The sequence below is a fragment of the Microcaecilia unicolor genome, chromosome 10 (genome assembly GCF_901765095.1).
Source record: "Microcaecilia unicolor chromosome 10, aMicUni1.1, whole genome shotgun sequence".
Taxonomy (NCBI): domain Eukaryota; kingdom Metazoa; phylum Chordata; class Amphibia; order Gymnophiona; family Siphonopidae; genus Microcaecilia; species Microcaecilia unicolor.
The window spans coordinates 184,712,833-184,732,709 of record NC_044040.1 but is presented as its reverse complement, the minus strand read 5'-3'; the positions used below and the strand labels follow the sequence as shown (position 1 = coordinate 184,732,709).

Genomic DNA, 19,877 nt, shown 5'->3' with positions numbered 1-19,877 from the left:
GGCTTGCGCTGGCGTCAGCGTATGTTTTTGACGTGCGCCGAGGCCCCCTTTTACCTCAGCGGGTAAAAGGGTACGTCTTGCTTGTTGGCAGGAAATGGCCGTATGACAAATAAAGCACTTGCCGTGCGGCCATTTCGGGGGGTACACACCGGCGCTACAAAAATAAATATATTTTTGTAGTGCTGGATATGATGGTGCACTGGAGGTGGGGAGTACTGCTGGGCTGCTGCGGTAGCCCGGTGGTACTTCCTCTTTGTAAGAAGGGCCCTAAATGCTTTATGTTTCAAATTTCTCTTAATAAACTTGACAGGTATGTCCCAGCACAAGGGTTAGTTTTTGTTTTGCCTTTAATATGCCAAGGTATTTCCACCTTAACCTATTAAAAAATATTTTAATAAGTAATCCTACTCACCCTACAGTTTGTAGTGAGAAGTATACCAATTTTATTATTGCCAGGTGCCCTTGGCCTGGATTGGCTGCTGTCGTGGACAGGAAGTTGGGCTCGATGGACCCTTGGTCTTTTCCCAGTGTGGCATTACTTATGTACTTATGTACATATGAGGAGTGGAGGAGTGGCCTAGTGGTTAGGGTGGTGGACTTTGGTCCTGGGGAACTGAGGAACTGAGTTCAATTCCCACTTCAGGCACAGGCAGCTCCTTGTGACTCTGGGCAAGTCACTTAACTCTCCATTGCCCCATGTAAGCCGCATTGAGCCTGCCATGAGTGGGAAAGCGCGGGGTACAAATGTAACAAAATAAATGAAATAATATACAGAAGATTGGAGTACTTGATAAAATATTGAGTTTTATGCTACTCATTTTGTAAGCTTCTTATCTGAAGTAGCAGACCACATTTTATATTTCACATTTAATAAGTTTCTCTATTGATAAGCATAATGAATCAGCCACCCAAGTGGGTTGTGTTGTACAATGGCACTGACACAACTAACAAAAAACCTAAAAAGGTCTTTCTCAGCATGCACAGCAGTTTGCTTCACTGCCCTGAGAGTCTCTTTGCTCTTATTTCTTCTTTCTGCTGCTTAAGTGACTTTTCCCCCTTATGTTTTTCCTTCTGAATTTCCTCAGTCCCTCCCCCTAATAAAAAAAAGTTACTTTACCCTAGAAAATGATTTTTATATAGTGAAATAAATAAATATTATCCACGATGACACCTAGGTCTTTTTCTTGGGTGCTGACTCCTAAAGTGGAACCTAGCATCAAATAGTTATGATTTGGATTTTTCTGCCCAATGTGCATCACTTTGCACTTGTTTCTCATTAAATCTTATCTGCCATTTGGATGCCCAGTCTTCCAATATCCTAAGGTCTTCCTGCAATTTTTCAAAATTCACATGAGTTTTAACAACTTTGAATAGTTTTGTGCTGTCTGCAGATTTAATCACCTCACTCATCGTTCCCATTTCCAGATAATTAATAAATATGTTAAATAGCACCGGTCCCAGTACACTCCATTATTCACTCTTCTCAGCTGAGAGAATTAGTAATTTAACCCTACCCTCTGTTTTTTCTATCCATCAACCAATTCCTAATACACAACAGAACATTATGTAAGTTACATAGAAAACAGGACTATGTGAGTGAGATAAGAATAGTGGTAAGAAAAGATGAAACCTGTAATACAAATAAATTATCCTAGTAGAGATACCTACATATTAGAACGAGAGGACACAATGTAATTAAAAAGCAAAGAACCATAAAGTTCCAAATTTAGCAGACAAAACTCAGTCTTACGTGTCATCACCAAAGAAATGCGTACATATTAAAATGTTGAGAATGAAATTTCTTACAGTCCTGGTTATATTATTCATCTTCAACACTGACGTTTTTCTTTCTAGGTTCCCTGTAGTTTTGTCAATTGAGAATCACTGCAGTATTCAACAGCAACAGAAGATTGCTCAGTACATGAAAGAAATATTTGGGGATAAGCTTGATCTGTCATCTGTTCAGATTGGAGAATCCAAGCAGCTTCCTAGTCCACAGAGTTTGAAAGGAAAAATCCTAGTGAAGGTAATTTTCTGCCAGTGCTGGATGTAAACTTAAAATGATGGATGATCTTTGACAAGCATTTGCTATCTGGGCACATAAATCTATCCCATACAGCAGCAGCATGATAAAAAGCAGCTGAAATTGAGCCCCATTGTTCTAATAAAGGGATCGATTCACTAAGCTCTCCACTGAGAATCTACCCCTACCTTTCTTCCATTATAATTACCTGTACCCCCACTCAATCCCTTTGCTCCCTAGATGCCCACCACTTACTCCTTCCTTCTCCTAAACAGGCCTGTATATTTTTTTTTGTTATATTTGTACCCCATGCTTTCCCACTCTTGGCAGCCTATTAAGAATCAACCAGACACTCGGGGTCAAATTCTATAAATGGTGCCTTAAAGATTGGGGCCGAAAAACCATGCGATTAACATGGTTCTATAAGCTACACCTAAAGTTAGGTGTAGTTTATAGAATATGCCTACGTACCGTTCTTGTGCCTAAAATTTTGGTACACCCATTTAGGCCACCTAAAACCAGGCCTAAAGACCTGCACCAAACTTAGGCGTAGATTGGGTGTATTCCATAATAGTGCACATAGTTTTTTTGAAACGCCCACAACCCTGTGTGCATAAATTCTAATTAAAGCCAATTAGTGCCGCTAATTGGTTAAGTACCAATTATTGGTGCTGATTGGCTTGTTAATCAGTTAAGGTTGTGCATGCAATTTTGGCCATACTGCCAAATTAGCGTGCACAGCTTAAGGCGCCATATATAGAATTTCGGAGTCAGCCGTTTTGTCTTTTTGGCACCCAAGCTCTGGAATGATCTTCCTCCATCTTTGAGATGTGAACTATCATTTGTTAGACTTAAAACCTAATTAAAGGCCCATTTTTTACACATATTTTTGGGGTTTCCCTCGAGGTGAATGATCGCTGTTTCTCTGTTGGCTTCTCCTGAGGGAAGTTGCATGGATTAGTCTTGGCTACTTTGTTAGTTGCACAAATATTTCTTTACTATTTTATTGCCACTCTTTTCCATTTTACTGTTTTATTATCATTATTTTGTTCTGATCTTCTATGCAGAAATAGCGGTATATCAAGTTTTAAAATAAAAAAGCAATTTCAGATATAGACCAAAAGTCTGGGTATCTCCTTAGAGGGGGGGAGGGGGGGATTTTCCTTATTGGTCTGATAACTAGGAGGAAGGGGAAAGGGGGGCGAGGGGGGGAGTAGACAAGCAAGAGTCTGATGGGTGTAGCAGTGCTGTTGGGGGAGAGGGGGGGACTTATTGCGCACTATGGAAGATAATGGTGAACAATACTATTGTGGGGTTATGATATGTTTCCTAAAGAGGTTCAGATGGAATTGGCAGTCTGCACTGCAAATGTTGAATTATTAAGATAAAACTGTTGAACAACTGCTAAGTCCTGAAGTGTTTTCTCAGTGGCTCCCGAGGATACTCCCAACTAGGCTTGGTTTGCTAAGGGAGGGAAGGAGGGGGGGATAGATTGAGAAGAGAGGAGGGGTGGAGGCAAGGGGTATGAAGTTAATGATTGCATTGAAATGTAGGCTGAGACACTATGATGTTTAAAATATTTTTGTACCATTACTTGATCAAAAGGAAATTAGAAGTTGCCATTACCTGCCAGCAAGCATGGTTAGGCAAAACTCTATAAGGTTCATGCTAGCAGAATGGAGAAAATTTGATAAGATTTTGCAGCATGGGCAGGCCATACATATGGTTCTACCAGAGATGATGTCTCTTAAAGTCGGGCTATAAGAAACAAGGCCCTTTGAGATATTATTCGGTAATGCAATACGTTAACTGTATTATGTTCCCCCAGGTTATACTGCTGATTACTCTTTATAACTGGAATACTTTAATAAATAGATTTAAAGTAGAGGGATTAGGGATGGGGTGGGGGTGTTTGGGGATAAAAAGAAAATTTCATTGACTGTGGAATGCTGAATGATTTTCTTGTATTTGAACAGTGTTCATGTTGAAGTTCTCTGCTTGTTTGTATTGATCTTTCAGTCAATAAAAAGATTTAAACATAAAATAAAAAAGCAAGCTATTAGCTGTCTATTGCAGGAAAACAGCGTGGGATTATGCTAACTAGGGATGGGCATTTGTTTGAAATGAATGCAGTTCACCTTCTCGAGAGTACACTTTCCCCAGGATTCTATATATTGCACCAAGATTTCTGCGTGGAAGTCGAAGCGTATTCCATAACAATGCACAGAAGCCAATTGATTATCAAGCTAATCAGTGCTGATAATTGGATGTTAACCAAGTATTAGCACTAATTGGCATTAATTAGAATTTCCACGCCCTACTAAAAGGGCCATAGCAGAAAGATTTATTGAATGAATTCTTTGCTTCTGTCTTTATGGAAGAAGATGTAAGAGATCTACCTGTACTGGAAATGGTTTTCAAGGGTAATGATGCGGAGGAACTGAAAGAAATCTCTCTGAACCTGGAAGATGTACTGAGCCAAATAGACAAGTTAAAGAGTGATAAATCACCTGGATCTGATGGTATACATCCCAGGCTACTGAAAGAACTCAAAACATGAAATTGCTGATCTGTTAGTGATCTGTAACTTGTCATTAAAATCGTCCATAGAATCCGAAGAATGGAGGGTGGCCAATATAATAACGATTTTTATAAAGCGTTCTAGGAGTGATCCTGGAAATTACAGACCAGTAAGCCTGATTTCAATGTAGGGGAATAAAGTGGAAACTATTATAAAGAATGAAATTACGGAACTCATAGACAAGCATGGTTTCCTGAGACAGAGTCAGCATGTGTTCAGCCAAGGGAAGTCTTGCCTCACCAATTTGCTTCATTTCTTTGAAGGTGTAAATAAACATGTTACTAAAGGTGAGCCTATTGATATAGTGTATCTATATTTTCAGAAAGCTTTTGACAAAGTTTTTCATGAAAGAGTCCTGAGAAAATTAAAAAGTCGATGAGATAAGAGGCAATGTCCTTCTATGGGTTAAATGGCCATTTTTCTCAATGGAGGAGGGTGAATAGTGGACTGGCACAGGGACCTGTAGTGGGACCAATATTATTTAACATATTTATAAATGATCTGGAAAACGGAACGAGTGAGGTGATTAAATTCGCAGATGACAAAAAACTATTCAGAGTTGTAAAAATGCATGCAGATTTTGAAAACGTGCAGGAAGACCTTAGGAAACTGGAAGACTGGGCATCCAAATGGCAGATGAAATTTAATGTGGACAAATGCAAAGTGATGCACATTGGGAAGAATAATCCAAATCATAATTATTTGATGCTAGGTTCCACTTTAGGAGTCAGCACCCAAGAAAAAGATCTAGGTGTCACTGTAGACAATACACTGAAATCTTCTGCCCAGTGTGTGGTGACGGCCAAGAAAGCCAACAGGATGCTAGAAATTATTAGGAAAGGGATGCGAAATGGACATTCTGATTATTGCCAACTGTCGGTGTGGGGAAAAGTATATGCGGTGTTCAAAAATGCATATGTTTTTTACCCACATTTTTTTTTTTTTTTAAGAGATGTTGCTTAGTGTAGAGTTCAGTTGGGAAGGAAACAACCTGCATAGTTTTGCATAAATCAAAACTACACATATTTTTTTCTGATGGAAAATTACTTGCAGAGAAAACAGGCACAAATCTCTTTGACCATTTCTTCATAGGACCATAATGAAGTCAAAAGTATACGTATACTTTTGGTGCTGTTACTGTGGCAAACACCACAGGTTTATGTCATAATGTGTAAGTGGTTTTTAAGAGCATAATTTAAGCAAGCACTTTACATTGCATTCGTTTAAATAATGCTTTCAGGCAGTAAGTTGACCCAGTAATGTCTAGATGACTAAAGACAGCTGTGTAGATGAATGGCTTTAGTGTTCATTGTATAGATGTCAAATTGGGAGTGGAGAACTTTTTTTCTCTGTACTGTGTAATAGGATTTGACAGGCAGTGTCAATTTTATATTTTATAGAAGAGAGAAATGTTAATTGTTGCAAAATAGAAATTAGAGCAAATATTATTTCTGGAAAGTATCTTCTGCACTGTTGTATGTACCGTATTTTTCGGACTATAAGACGCACCGGACCATAAGACACACCTAGGTTTTAGAGGAGGGAAATAGGAAAATTTTTTTTTTCCTTTTTCCCTCCTCTAAAACCTAGGTGCTCTGGTACGTCTTGTCCGAATCCCTCCCTCCGAGTTCGGGATCGCCGATTCGCCGTCAGGGTTACCTCCCCCCCCCCCCCCCCCCCCCGGCCCTGTCACCACTTCTCCCTACTCACGCGATCTTCCCTGGTGGTCTAGTGACGTCGGGGCAGGAAAGAGCCCCCTCTTTCCTGCCCAGCGCGCTGCTCTCCATCCTCCTGTATGCATTGCTGCCTGACGGTCTCGGCGAGATTCAAAATGGCTGCCGAGAATTGAAGTCTCGGCGGCCATTTTGAATCTCGCTGAGACCGTCAGGCTGCATACAGGAGGATGGAGAGCAGTGCGCTGGGCAGGAAAGAGGGGGCTCTTTCCTGCCCTGACATCACTAGACCACCAGGGAAGATCGCGTGAGTAGGGAGAAGTGGTGACAGGGGGAGGGGGGGGAGGAGGTAACCCTGACGGTGATCCCGAACTCGGAGGGCGGGCGGCCTGCCAGCCAGCCAAATCTACCTTCGGACTATAAGACGCACCCCCCCATTTTCCTCCCAAATTTTGGGGGAAAAAAGTGCGTCTTATAGTCCGAAAAATACGGTAGTTTTCCTTCTTTTTAAGTTCATACTACTTAACATTTCTAAAGCGCTACTAGGGTTACACAGCACTGTACAATTTAACATGGAAGGACAGTCCCTGCTCAAGGAGCTTACAATCTGTTTTGTAAAGCATTTGTCATTACTAATTAGCATGCTAACTAAAGGGTAATAAGTTTTTTTTGCACTCACTGCACTGTAAGTGCAAAGCCTGTACTGTAAATGTCAGTGCATAGCCAGCATCTGCCCTGAATTATCTTATCACAGGGGCTGCCATTACTCAGGGCCACCAAGAGACAGAGCCGGGCCTGGGGCAAGCCTACTTGGGATGCAGCTGCCAAACCCTCACTCAGGACACAGCTGTCGCTGCTGCCCATCGCTCGCTCAGGCCACCTCCGCCCCCTACCTTTCTGCGTCAGTGCATCTACTGCTGCCCAGCCCCTGTGTGCCGGGACCGGGTTATCTCATTAACACAATCACCTGGGTCCTGACAGGAGCAGGAGAGAGACAAACCCTGGCTCCGGGTTTCCCATGGAGACCAGGCCTGGGGAATTTTACCTGGTGCACCCATATTGTCTGCTAATGCATGTAATGCAGATTCCAGCACTGCCCAAATCCAGTTGTTGAAAAAATAAAACTTGGGGCAAATCAATCCCCTGATAACCAAGCCCTACCCTACGATCCAGTCTTCTCTTGAGTGAAGACCGTTCCCTAGAACAAAATCCCCCCCCCCCCACACACACACACTTCAAGCCTTCCACCATAAGGAGCAAGACAAAACTCCCCCTTATTTAACAAATTGACACCTAATGGGTGGTACTTCAAGATTACCAGATTACTAGTAGGGTGAGATGCACCATTTTAACCCAATGACAAAAGAGAAGGAGTGGAGGAGGATTGCTGTTGCCCTGTGCACTAGACAACAAGGCATACTTTCAGATAAGTCCCAGAGGAGTGGAAGAAAGTTGGATTGTGGGGAGAGCAACTTGGTTGAGTACGGAGGCTCGACTCCGGGGATAAGGGTGAGGGCTGGGTGAATCAGTCAGGGTTCAGGTTCAGCTGTGCTATGCACTTGATGCTATCCATAAATATACTGTATAGAGATAATTTTATAAAGCTTTTTTCTATGTGTAAAGCATGTTTTATACATGGAAAATGGCTCATAAAATTGTGCAGCTGAATACATAGTAACATAGTAGATGACGGCAGAAAAAGACCTGCACGGTCCATCCAGTCTGCCAACATGATAAACTCATATGTGCTACTTTTTGTGTATACCCTACCTTGATTTGTATCTGCCATTTTCAGGGCACAGACCATAGAAGTCTTGTCCAGCACTAGCCCCGCCTCCCCCCACCGGCTCTGCCACCCAATCTCGGCTAAGCTTCTGAGGATCCATTCCTTCTGAAAAGGATTCCTTTGTTTATCCCACGCATGTTTGAATTTCGATACCGTTTTCATCTGCCGCGGGAGGGCATTCTAAGTATCCATCACTCTCTCTGTGAACATGTGGGTAGTATACACCCCAACACAGTTCTGTATATTTTTGTGTGTACTGTGTTGAATGAAGTTCTTGAGGCAAGCACTCAAGTATTTATATAGCTTATATTGAGGAATTAAGAAGGATGTAGAATAGAAGGGAATAGTATAAATACTATCTGGCCAATATTCAAAACTATTTAACCTGCCAGGAATGGCTTGTGGCCAATTGAATAGTGGTTTAACACCTAACCACACATATTCAGCAGGAGATAACTGGTTATCTTCCGCTGAGCATCTGGCTAACCAACTGGCTATATTGCATGATATAGCTGATTGGGCGTGGATGTTTAGTGCTAAACTGGATATGTTTAGCGGTTAAAATAGACCACATAAATAGCATGCCTATCTTTAACTGCTAAGGGGGAAATTCTGTATATGGCGCCTGGAAAATGTGCGCAGAAATCATTTTCACCTAAGCATATTCTATAAGATTTAGACACGGTATATAGAATATGCTTAGTTGATAGCCCAGCACCTATAATTATGCACATCCATTTACACCAACAAAAATGTGGCGTAAATCCCTGCACATAGATTTAGGTGGACTGGGCTATATTCTATAACAATGCACATAAATTTGGGAACACCTATGAAATGCCCATTTTCCCGCCCATAACCATGCCTCTTTTTGCCTGTGCGCATTAGAATTTAGGCACAGTGAGTTGCAGCATACGATTAGCGAGTTATGTGCGTAAGTTCTAATTATTGCCAATTAGTGCTCATTATTGCTTGTTAAGTGCCATTAACAACACTGGCTTGTTAAGCCAATTAAGTTGGTCGCATTGTTATGGAATACTCTTAGGTGCAGAATGCTAGGCGCAATATATAGAATCCAGCAGTAATCATTTGACAAGTTAACGCTGAATATCGGCTTAACTGGTTCAGTTGCAACAGTCAAAAATAAACCGGATATTTGATGCCGGTCGCTGCACAGCCTGATATTGAATGTCCGGTTTAACACCGACGGTGGACAGCAAGAGTGTTCCTGGCTGAATATTGGGGGTGCGGGGGTGGTATGTAAATTCATGCTATGAAGCTAGAAACTGGTATTCCATTTTCATTACCACCTTGTAGAAAAAAAACTTAGTAATGAATTATGAAAGATGATCTTTTTAATGGATCAGTAGAGTGAGAAATGAAAGCCAGAAATTTTCAGATTAGAATAAAAATGTTTTATCTGTAAAAATAGGCTTTCCTGTGATTTTTATTTTTTAAATTTTAACTTGAAAGATGATAGGAAAATAGATGTTGTTGTTCATCATTTGTGAAGCTAAGGTAACACTGAAACCAAGCTGATGCTGATGGTGTCAGTAGAAAGGTGGTAGATAAAGAGAATATGATAATGGATGATGGGAAATGCAGAAAGAAGAAATGTTAAATAGACAGGAGACACTGGCAAGGGTTTATGGGCCCTGTTTACTAAGGTGCGCTAGTGTTCTTAGTGCGTGCCAAAACTTAGTATGCACTAACCGTTTAGACGCCCATAGGAATATTATGGGCATCTATACGGTTAGCATGCGCTCAAAACGCGAATGCGCCTCTAGCATGGCTTAATAAACAGGACCCTAAGAGACGACAGAGGAAAGCAGAAACCTGAGTCTGGGACCAATACAATAAAAAAAAAAAAAAAACTAAGGGGTCCTTTAATAAAGGTGCACTGAAAAATGGCCTGCGGTAGTGTAAGCACGGGTTTTGGGCACGCACAGAATCATTTTTCAGCGCATCTGCAAAAAAGGCCTTTTTTTTTTTTTGCCGAAAATAGACATGGGGCAAAATCAAAATTGCCACGCGTCCATTTTGGGTCTCAGACCTTACCGCCAGCCATAGACCTAGTGGTAAAGAATTTGAGTGGTAAGGACCTACGTGCGTCAGATACCACTTGGCGTGCATCCGCTATGTGTGCCAGAAAATAAAAAAATCTTTTTCAGACACGCACTAAAAATGAAATTACCACAAGAGCCACGCGGTAGTTTGGTGGTAAGTCCATTTTGGCGTGCGTTGGGTACGCATAGGCACCTACATGGCTTAGTAAAAGCGTCCCTAAAATGACTAGACAACAAAGGTAGAAAAATAATTTCATTTTCTGCTTAATGGTTAGAATTTGTCAGGTCTTGGAATATACCAGAGCTGAAGGAAATGCATGCCCCCCCCCCCCCAATCCAAGCCTGCCTTTGTCCCCCCTCCCACCAAAGAAATGAACTACTGACTATGCCCCCTGATGTATGTATATATTTATCTCTGTGTGTGTGTGTGTGTGTGTTTGTATATATATATAAACAAACTTTTCCAAATGTTTTCCACATTTTGTTTTTAGGGCAAGAAATTGCCATATCATCTCGGGGAAGATGCTGAAGAAGGGGAAGTTTCAGATGAAGATAGTGCTGATGAAATTGAAGATGAGTGCAAATTAACTTATTGTTTTGTAAGTCTTTAACCGTTTTCCATTCGTTTTAAGGGATCTACAAGTTTTCAAGAATTTACAATCATTTCACCAGCCTTGTGTTTTATTTAGAAATTTTACATACAATGAATACTGCAAATTTTTTTTTTTTAATTTGTCTTTATTAACATCAATACAATACATGCATTCAATATGCCAGACATTTTACTTTCCTCTATTACATCGAGAGTCTATTACAAGTGTCCGTTCAATGGAACGCTAGTGCGCTAGTGCACTAGCACAGCACAATTGCATCAACATTTTCCGTTTGGCAAATCCCCAACACTCATATGATACAATACATGCAAGCCAGGCACTATTGGTTACAGATGAAAGCGAAATATGGGGAGTCTTGGACTTATGGTAGCCTGGATGAGTTGATGCTGCGGATGCCAGTAGCGGGCAACCGGTTATCCAATTGGTATAAGTTGGTGAAAATGGTCATTCCAGAGGGTGGAGCGGTGGGGGCTACTACCCGATGGAATGAAGAATTAGGAACAGATTACTCAACAGCCACAGTTTAACATGATGCAAATTAAGATATCCAGCATGTGCTTAGGCTCCCTTTTACTAAGCTGCAGTAAAAGGGTCTGTGCTAGCAGTGGCAGGCTGTTTTTGCCATATGTCAGGGCCCCTTTTACTGCTGCAGCTAAAAAAAAGGCATATTTTATAGACTACGCCTAGGTGTATTTTTTTCCTCATGGAATTGTCGGGTGCCCATTGAGGGGCATAATTGAACGAAAACGTCTATCTCCATGGGCGTTTATCTCTGAGAACGGGTCCGTGAAGGGGCGGACCGAACCGTATTTTCGAAAAAAAATAGACGTCCATGTTTTATTTGACAATTTGTGAGCTGGGCGTTTTTGTTTTTCAGCGATAATGGAAAATGAAAGCGCCCAGCTCAAAAACGAATAGATCCAAGGCATTTGTTTGTGGGAGGGGCCAGGATTCGTAGTGCACTGGTCCCCCTCACATGCCAGGACACCAACCGGGCACCCTAGGGGGCACTTTTACAAAAAAAAAAAAAAAAAAGGTAAAAGAGCTCCCAGGTGCATAGCACCCTTCCCTGGTGTGTTGAGCCCCCCAAATCCCCCTCAAAACCCACTGCCCACAAGTCTACACCATTACTATAGCCCTAAGGGGTGAAGGGGGGCACCTACATGTGGGTACAGTGGGTTTGGGGGGGGTTGGACGACTAAGCATTAAGCAGCACAATTGTAACAGGTAAGGGGGGGATGGGCCTGGGTCCACCTGCCTGAAGTCCACTGCACCCCCTAACAACTGCTCCAGGGACCTGCATACTGCTGGCCAGGGAGGTGGGTATGACATTTGAGGGTGAAAATAAAAAGTTGTGAAACATCATTTTTTGTGGTGGGAGGGGGTTAGTGACCACTGGGGGGGAGTCAGGGGAGGTCATCCCCGATTCCCTCTGGGGGGTAATCTGGTCATTTAGGGCACTTTTTGGGGCCTTATTCATGAAAAAACAGGGTCCAGGAAAAGTGCCCTAAATTCTAGCTACAAACGCATACTTTTTTTCCATTATCGGCGAAAGGCGCCCATCTCTCCTCGGCCGATAACCACGCCCCAGTTCCACCTTCGCCACGCCTCCGACACGCCCCCGTCAACTTTGTACGCTTCCGTGATGGAATGCAGTTGAAAACGTCCAAAATCAGCTTTCCATTATACCGATTTATTCGTTTTTGTGAGATAAACGTCTATCTCCCGATTTGGGTCGAAATCTAGGCGTTTTTCTCTTTCAATTATAAGGTGGATTGTAGCCCAACGTCAGCAGTTCCTTTTCTAAAATACTACTGGAATTTAGCATGTCCCTACCTGGATGTCTCAATTCCGATTTGTACATTCTTTCTAAAATCTGCCTTCATATGCATAATTTAGTCAACTTTATTGATTAAAGTATGAGGGGCCATTTTACTAAGCCGCGTAGGTGCCTACGTGTGCCTAATTGGTTTTACCACCCGGTTACCACGTGGCCCTTGTGCTAATTTCAATTTTGGCGCACGTCCACTACGTGTGTCTGAAAATATTGTTTATTTTCTGGGGCGTGCGTGTAACGGATGCACACCAAGTGGCATTTGACACATGTAGGTCATTACCGCCCGGATTCATTGCGCATAGGTCATTACCATCTGGATTCTTTACCGCTAGGTCTGGTGGTAAGGTCTCAGACCCAAAATGGACGTGCAGCAATTTTGATTCTGCCGTACGTCCATTTTCGGCAAAAAAAAAAAAGGCCTTTTTTACAGGTGTGCTAAAAAATGGATCGGTGCGAGCCCAAAACCCGTGCCTACACTACCGCAAGTCATTTTTCAGTGCACCTTTGTAACAGGACCTCTAAATTTTCTATCAGTTCTGATATTCTAAAATTCAGCTGTCAACTTTGAATACACAATTTTTTGTTTTTAATGGGTCTAATTTAATCTTTTTCAGAGTAATGGGACAACAGAGCACCAAGTAGAATCTTTCATAAGGAAAAAACTGGAATCACTTCTAAGAGAATCACAGATCAGGGACAAAGAAGACCCTGATAGCTTCACTGTGAGAGCATTATTAAAAGCCACACATGAAGGCCTCAATGTGAATCTCAAAGAGGTAGGAAAAGATGCCATTAATAAAGAATATTGCAGAGGTTTTTCAAAGAGCATCAGTGCCTACTTCCTTTCTGCTGTGATTGCAATTTAAGAAAATGGTTAATTGTTGACCATCCTTTGAAAAAAGGTAAGCATAGTGTAAACCATTCATTGTCTATGCAGAAGCTCCTTGGATTTTGTTTTCTGGGAAGTTCAGAGCCCCTTTTACTAAGCCGCATAAGCGTCTATGCGCGCCCAGCGTGCACCAAAATGGACAGCCTTTTGCTTGGCCCAACTTGCCTGGTTAGGTATGTGGGCACTGGCATTGAATATTGTTAAAACTCTGCCCCCGGACCACACTAGCTCTGCTTGGACAGAGCCACGGTGGCCTCTGCCAATATTCAGTAGCGCTGCCCAGTGAAATACTGCTGAATATTGGCAGAGAGCTCACTGAGCGCAATTTCACCAGGCAAGGGCTTTTCCTGCCTGGTTAAATAGCTTTGAATATTGATCTTTACTGTCTAGTTACAGTAACAATGTTCCAGTGTAAAATACAAGTCTTAGGAGACAAAAAGTTTGTTTCATATTACATTGGCTACTGTAAAAATGGTTGCCACAGTAGTGCTCTCAGAGGCTCTTTTACAAAGCTACGGGATGACTATGCACAGATAGCGTTGCCAAATCGGCACTACCGCCAGGGTAGCTTATGTGCCCGGTGGTAATTCTGAGTTTGGCATGCACCGAATCCCATGGTAGAAAATATTTTTCTATGTTTTTTACCATGGGGGTGTTTCCAATGGTAATCGGCAGCACGGCCACATTGTCGCGTGCTGCATGGTTAACGCGCGGGTAGCATGTGAGCCCTTACTGCTAAGTCAATGGCTGTCTGTAAGAGCTCAGGACGTAAATAGGCATGCGCTAGTTTTAAGTTTGGCGGCACGCCCATTAAAAAATGGCCTTTTCCTCAGCCGTGGTAAAAAGTAGCCCAGCACACGCCCAAAAGATGTGCCCACACTACCGCAGGCCACGTTTTACCACTGCTTTGTAAAGGGACCTCTCAGACACTGGACAAAAGATTCCTTGCTTGGACTTCTGAAGGTGGACCTAATAAGCCATGACTTACAGAAACCTCCTAGGGCTACAGGAGAAGACAAGCATGTGTCCAAGGATTCTTTCCAAGGAGCCCAGAAAGAGATAGGGGTCAATATAGGCTAGAAGACTTTTTCCAGTGACCTAAGGGGAGTGAGAAGTTGGCACAGGGAAGTCAGTGTGAAATTGGACATCCCGCCATGAGTCAATGAAGGGGAAATGGAAAGGAATAGAGAAGCCTAGTGGTTATGTCAGTAGGCTGAGAACCAGGTAAGCCAGGGTTGAAGTCTTGCTGATGATCTTGGGCAAGTCACTTACAGGGTTAGTTACTAACCATGCATTAAGGAAATAACGCACAATTTTTGCCAAATAATGTGATAAATGGAAAAATCATGTGTTTTGTCAATACATTCTACTTTACCACACCATCCACTACATAATCAGATGCCAAAAGCATGTAAATGCAGGCAATCACCTGATTATTATGCATATCAAATAATGCAGCTTACAAAGTTAAATGCTAAATTGGCATTATTTATTTCTCCCCAGAAGAATCAGGTCATTACTGTGTGTCCCAGTGCCCACAGGCAGCTACTTAAAGGGACCAATCTACTAAAATAATCACCCCCCCCCCCAGCACTTACTGGGGCTATCCCTGGTGTTGAGAGGGGTGAGGGCACAGGAGTGATCCATAGTTGCTACTGCATCCTAAGCTGTTTGCTGTTTGATACCTAGAAGTATCTCACGGTATTTCCACGAATAGTGAAGCTGCCAAATAATAGTACATACTGCTTCCAATGATAGTGACCCCCATTTTTGGTCACACCCCACAGTTTGGGAGCCACTGATGTAAATCCTCTATAGTAAAATTTAATTCTAGGCATTCATCATATATAAATTCATATGTAGTCATGCTAAAGTTTTGTTTGTTCAATTCTAACATACATTTATTTTTTATTTTTATTTATTTATTTGGTACATTTGTATCCCACATTTTCCCACCTATTTGCAGGCTCAGTGTAGCTTACTTAGTACCTTAAACGGCATTAGCCGATTCCGGTATGAACAAGTACAAGGTATGAACAATTACATGATGATATTGTGGTAGAATGAGGTACCAAGTATGGTAAATACAATTGGGGGGAACTTAGAGAGGGAAAGGAAGAGTTAGGATATGTCCATTACGGTCTTTGGTTTCGTTGTGTCGCAGATATCCAGTTTTTTATGTTGGGTCGGTGGGGTATGCTTTTCCGAACAGATCTGTTTTTAGTGTTTTCCGGAAATTTAGGTGGTTGAGCGTAGTTTTTACTGCTTTTGGTAGTGTTCCATAGTTGTGCGCTTAAGTAGGAAAAGCTGGATGCATAAGTGGATTTGTGTTTGAGTCCTTTGCTGCTTGGGTAGTGGAGGTTTAGGTATGATCGTGCTGATTTTATAGTGTTTCTGGGTGGCAGGTCGATGAGGTCTGTCATGTAATCATGTGTAAGCATTTTGCAGCTCTATGATACATAATTAAACCAAGTGCACTAACCATGGTGCAGTAAAATCACAACCTTTTTCTGAAATTTGCATGCCATGTAATCCCAACTTGAAACTTTCTGTCAAGATATTGCTTTTCTTGATTATGCGTTAAATGAATCTAAATTGCATTCTTCCCTTTAAACTGTAGAAGTCAGCTGTGAAAGAAAAAGAAAAGAAATCTCATTGTCGATCATTAATGAGCAACTTGGCTAAACATAAGGTGGGTGGAACAATCAGCAAGTGTTCAAGAACCTTGGATAGTTAACCTGCCTTAGATCTGAGGTTTTCTAGTTGCTGTATTTAAAAGATAAGATTCCTGTATACTGCTAGCTACCTCCTTGTCACAAAATGGATTTGGCATGAACAGAAGATACTGTGGTTTTGCCGTCATCTGCTAATAGGCTCTCATTTCAGATTGTTTTATTTTTCTAATTAATGGCAAGAAATTAAGGGCTTCCTTTTACATTCTGGTGCGGCAAATGCGATGAAGCCCATTCAATTCCTGTGGCCTTCATTGCATTTGCCACACCACAGTCGCTAGCAGGGCTTTGTAAAAGGAAACCTAAATGCACCTAAAAACATTCTGGGAGAGAAAAAGTATGGAAGTTTGGTTATATTTAAAATAAAAATGAAGCGGCAAAATATTTTTTTAGGGTGACGGGTCATAAGCAAGCCATATATTTTACAGTATGCTGTAGTGAAAGAGGGTACCAATTGCATTTCTATTTAAAATATTAAGGGTTTTTTTTTTCTTTCCTTAGGTTAACTGTAATTTTAAAATTAAGGGTGATTGTTATTAATATTCAAATCATATTGGGGGTAGTGGTATAAAGGCATTTTCTTACTTATGTGACAGTATACACAAATAAAATGACCTGGGTGTAGGCATGTTGAGGGTGGGTTTTGGGTAGAGAATGGGGTGGCATTATATATTTATGACAATCCAAAATATGGTATCATTGTTTCAATAGAGGGGGTATCTTAATATATCACGCAAGTATTACCCAGCTCACAAAAGTGTCTTTAATTACATTTATAATCAAGGGTATTTAAAGATATCTATTACATGGTATAGGATCCTTCAGATTCTCCTATCACCACCACACAGGCTAATATTGTGAGCCAGGCACTTTTTTATGGTGGGTAGATATTCCTCATTTGATCCGCAAATTTTAATACCACTTAATACCAATTAAATCAATATTTTTTTCTTCTATTTTTTCTTTTTGTTTCTTTACTTAAACATAAGCACTTAGCTTCTATCTGTAGTGTCACTCAGGACTCCTTCCTCAAGGTGCTTTAAAAAAATGCTGTTCATTCATCTCAGAGATCTCATACCGACATGAATTCACGTTTCGCACCTAGTGCTGTGTCAAGGTATATCTCCTGCAATTAGAAATATCCATTATTAACAAACATATTTATATCCCTTTATAAACTTTCTATACAGAAAATCTCCAAATACCTCCAATCAACGCGGAGAAAGTTCCCCACTTCTTTATCCATATCTTTTAAAATGGCCATGGCGTTCATACTACTTAAATAGGGGAGTTCCCAATCGCTTACGTCAATACTTTTGTAACAACCAATCCCAGAGCCCAACCACTGAAACTCCTCCTCCTCCATTTAGATTACTGACATCCACTCGATCTCTCGATTTAAGCCTTTTGGCTGCACAGAGTTTAAAGAGAAAATCCAAGATTGCTCCTTATAATTTAAAAGATTTTCCATATTACCACCCTCCCACCCTACTTTTACATGATCAATTATTCTCCATTTTATATCTGTAATTTTATGATCCAACTCCATCCAATGTTGCACAAGGGGGGCTTCCTCCTTTTTAGTAAGAATACGAGACTTATGTTCATTTAATCGTATTCTAACAGGACGTTTACTTCTCCCCACATATATCTTATCACATGGGCACACTATTACATAAACTACCATAGCTGTAGAACAAGTAGTTACTGAGCGAGATCTTAACATTTGTTTAGTTTGAGGGTCCATCCATTCAGGTCCAGATATTGTTTGATCACACCATTGGCATTTTCCACAGCCACTATGTTGCAAACATCTTATCTCCTCCTCAGATATACTTTTTTTCTTTTTTGAAAGTAATTCTCCTATATTTTTAGATCTAGAAAAAGTAATCAATGGTTCTTCACACAATGTCCCATCCAACTGTAGAGTACGCCAATTTGTTTTTATAGATTGTACCAAAAATCTTGACAAAGAAGAGAAATGGAGAACACATACCAATCTCTCATCGTCATTATCTTCAGTTAATTGTTCCCGAAGTAATAGATCCCTCTGTGCAAAACGTGCACGAAGATATGCTCTTTTTATAGTTCTCTCAGGGTATCCCCGCAATCTGAAGCGATTTTTTAATATCTCCGCCTGCACTTTAAAATCAGCTAGTGAGGAGCACAATCTTCTCAATCTCAGAAATTGCCCTATAGGAAGGTTACTTTTCAGATGGTATGGATGGAAACTTGTAAAATGAAGATAGTTATTACGGTCCGTTTGTTTTCGAAAAATAGATGTAACAATTTTTCCTGCCTTCTTTTCAATATGGATATCCAAGAAATTGATCCTTTTTTGATCAAATGCAGCAGTGAATCGCAAATCAGGATTTATGGTGTTTATCCATTGCAAAAATTCAACTAGCAACGATTCAGAGCCAGTCCAAATTAGAAAGATATCATCTAAGAATCTTTTCCACATATTCACTAAAGAAAACCTACTAGATGTATGTATTAAATTTTCCTCAAAAGCTGCCATATATAACGCAGCTACCGAGGGGGCCAATGTAGCACCCATCGCAACTCCATATTGTTGACCATAATAAGTGTTGTTATTCCAAAAATAATTCTTCTTAATCACCAGTGTCGCAAGCTCCATTAAAAATTCAGTTGAAATTCGTGGTGAGGGAGAGCGTTTTTCCAAATTCTCTTTAATAACATCTAGAGCAGCATTTTGGGGAATATTTGTATATAGAGCAGAAACATCCATGGTAACAAAAAATGCTTCATCGGATATATCAACATTTTCCAGGCATCGCAGCATGTCTGATGATTCTTTAACATATGATTTAATATTTTTAACCATTGGTTGAAGAAAAATATCTACCAATTTTGACAGTGGTTCAAGAACCGAATTTACTGTAGACACAATCGGTCTCCCAGGTGGGTTTGTACAGCTTTTATGTACTTTTGGCAAAAAATAAATATAAGGAACTGAGGGGCTCTTATTAACCAAAAATTCCGCTTCTTTCTTAGTGATCATTCCCCTTGTAAGGGCATCCTCCACAATCTGTGCGATATTCTCAGCAATCTCCATTGTAGGATCATTCGCTAGGGGGGTATATGATTTAACATCATCCAATTGTCTCTTAGCTTCAGCTTCATACATCTGTCTAGTTTGAAGAGTAACCCCTCCTCCTTTATCCGCACGTTGTATATACAGATCTAAATTCCCTCGCAATTCCTTCAGAGCTATAGATTCTTTTTTCGACAAATTATACATTATCCATCTCTTTGAAGGATCATTTTCAATCTTCGATAAATCAGAGAGCACTAATTTCAGAAAGGTATAAATAACCGGGTCCATAATTTGAGGATACCATTTCGATTTGGGTTTAACCACTGAAATATCAACATTCGAAGTATGATCATAAAAAAATCTTTTCACCTGCAGCAGTCTAATAAATCGATATATCGCCACCCTTGTTTTAAAAGGGTCATATACCACTGCAGGTACAAAACCCAATCCCAAATTTAGGACAGTTATCTGATCTTCTGTAAGGGTAGCGTTCGCAATATTAATTATAGAGGTTTCCGATCTCAGTATGTCCCTCTGCTTGTTGTACCTCTGTCCATCTGATTCTTCAGCCGACCTCTGCGTGATCCCCGTCCTCGTTCTAAAGGGCGTTCCTGA

General features: G+C 40.9%; 1 protein-coding gene across 1 annotated transcript in view; it reads left to right on the top strand.

Annotated features, from left to right (window-relative positions):
• The window catches only part of PLCH1 (phospholipase C eta 1), a 184,753-nt gene that overhangs the window by 115,134 nt on the left and 49,742 nt on the right, over positions 1-19,877 (top strand). Inside the window, exons 9-12 of the mRNA XM_030217030.1 lie at positions 1,855-2,026; positions 10,621-10,728; positions 13,195-13,356; positions 16,090-16,161. Coding sequence (XP_030072890.1) covers positions 1,855-2,026; positions 10,621-10,728; positions 13,195-13,356; positions 16,090-16,161 — 514 coding nt within the window. The remainder of the gene's footprint in view (positions 1-1,854; positions 2,027-10,620; positions 10,729-13,194; positions 13,357-16,089; positions 16,162-19,877) is intronic.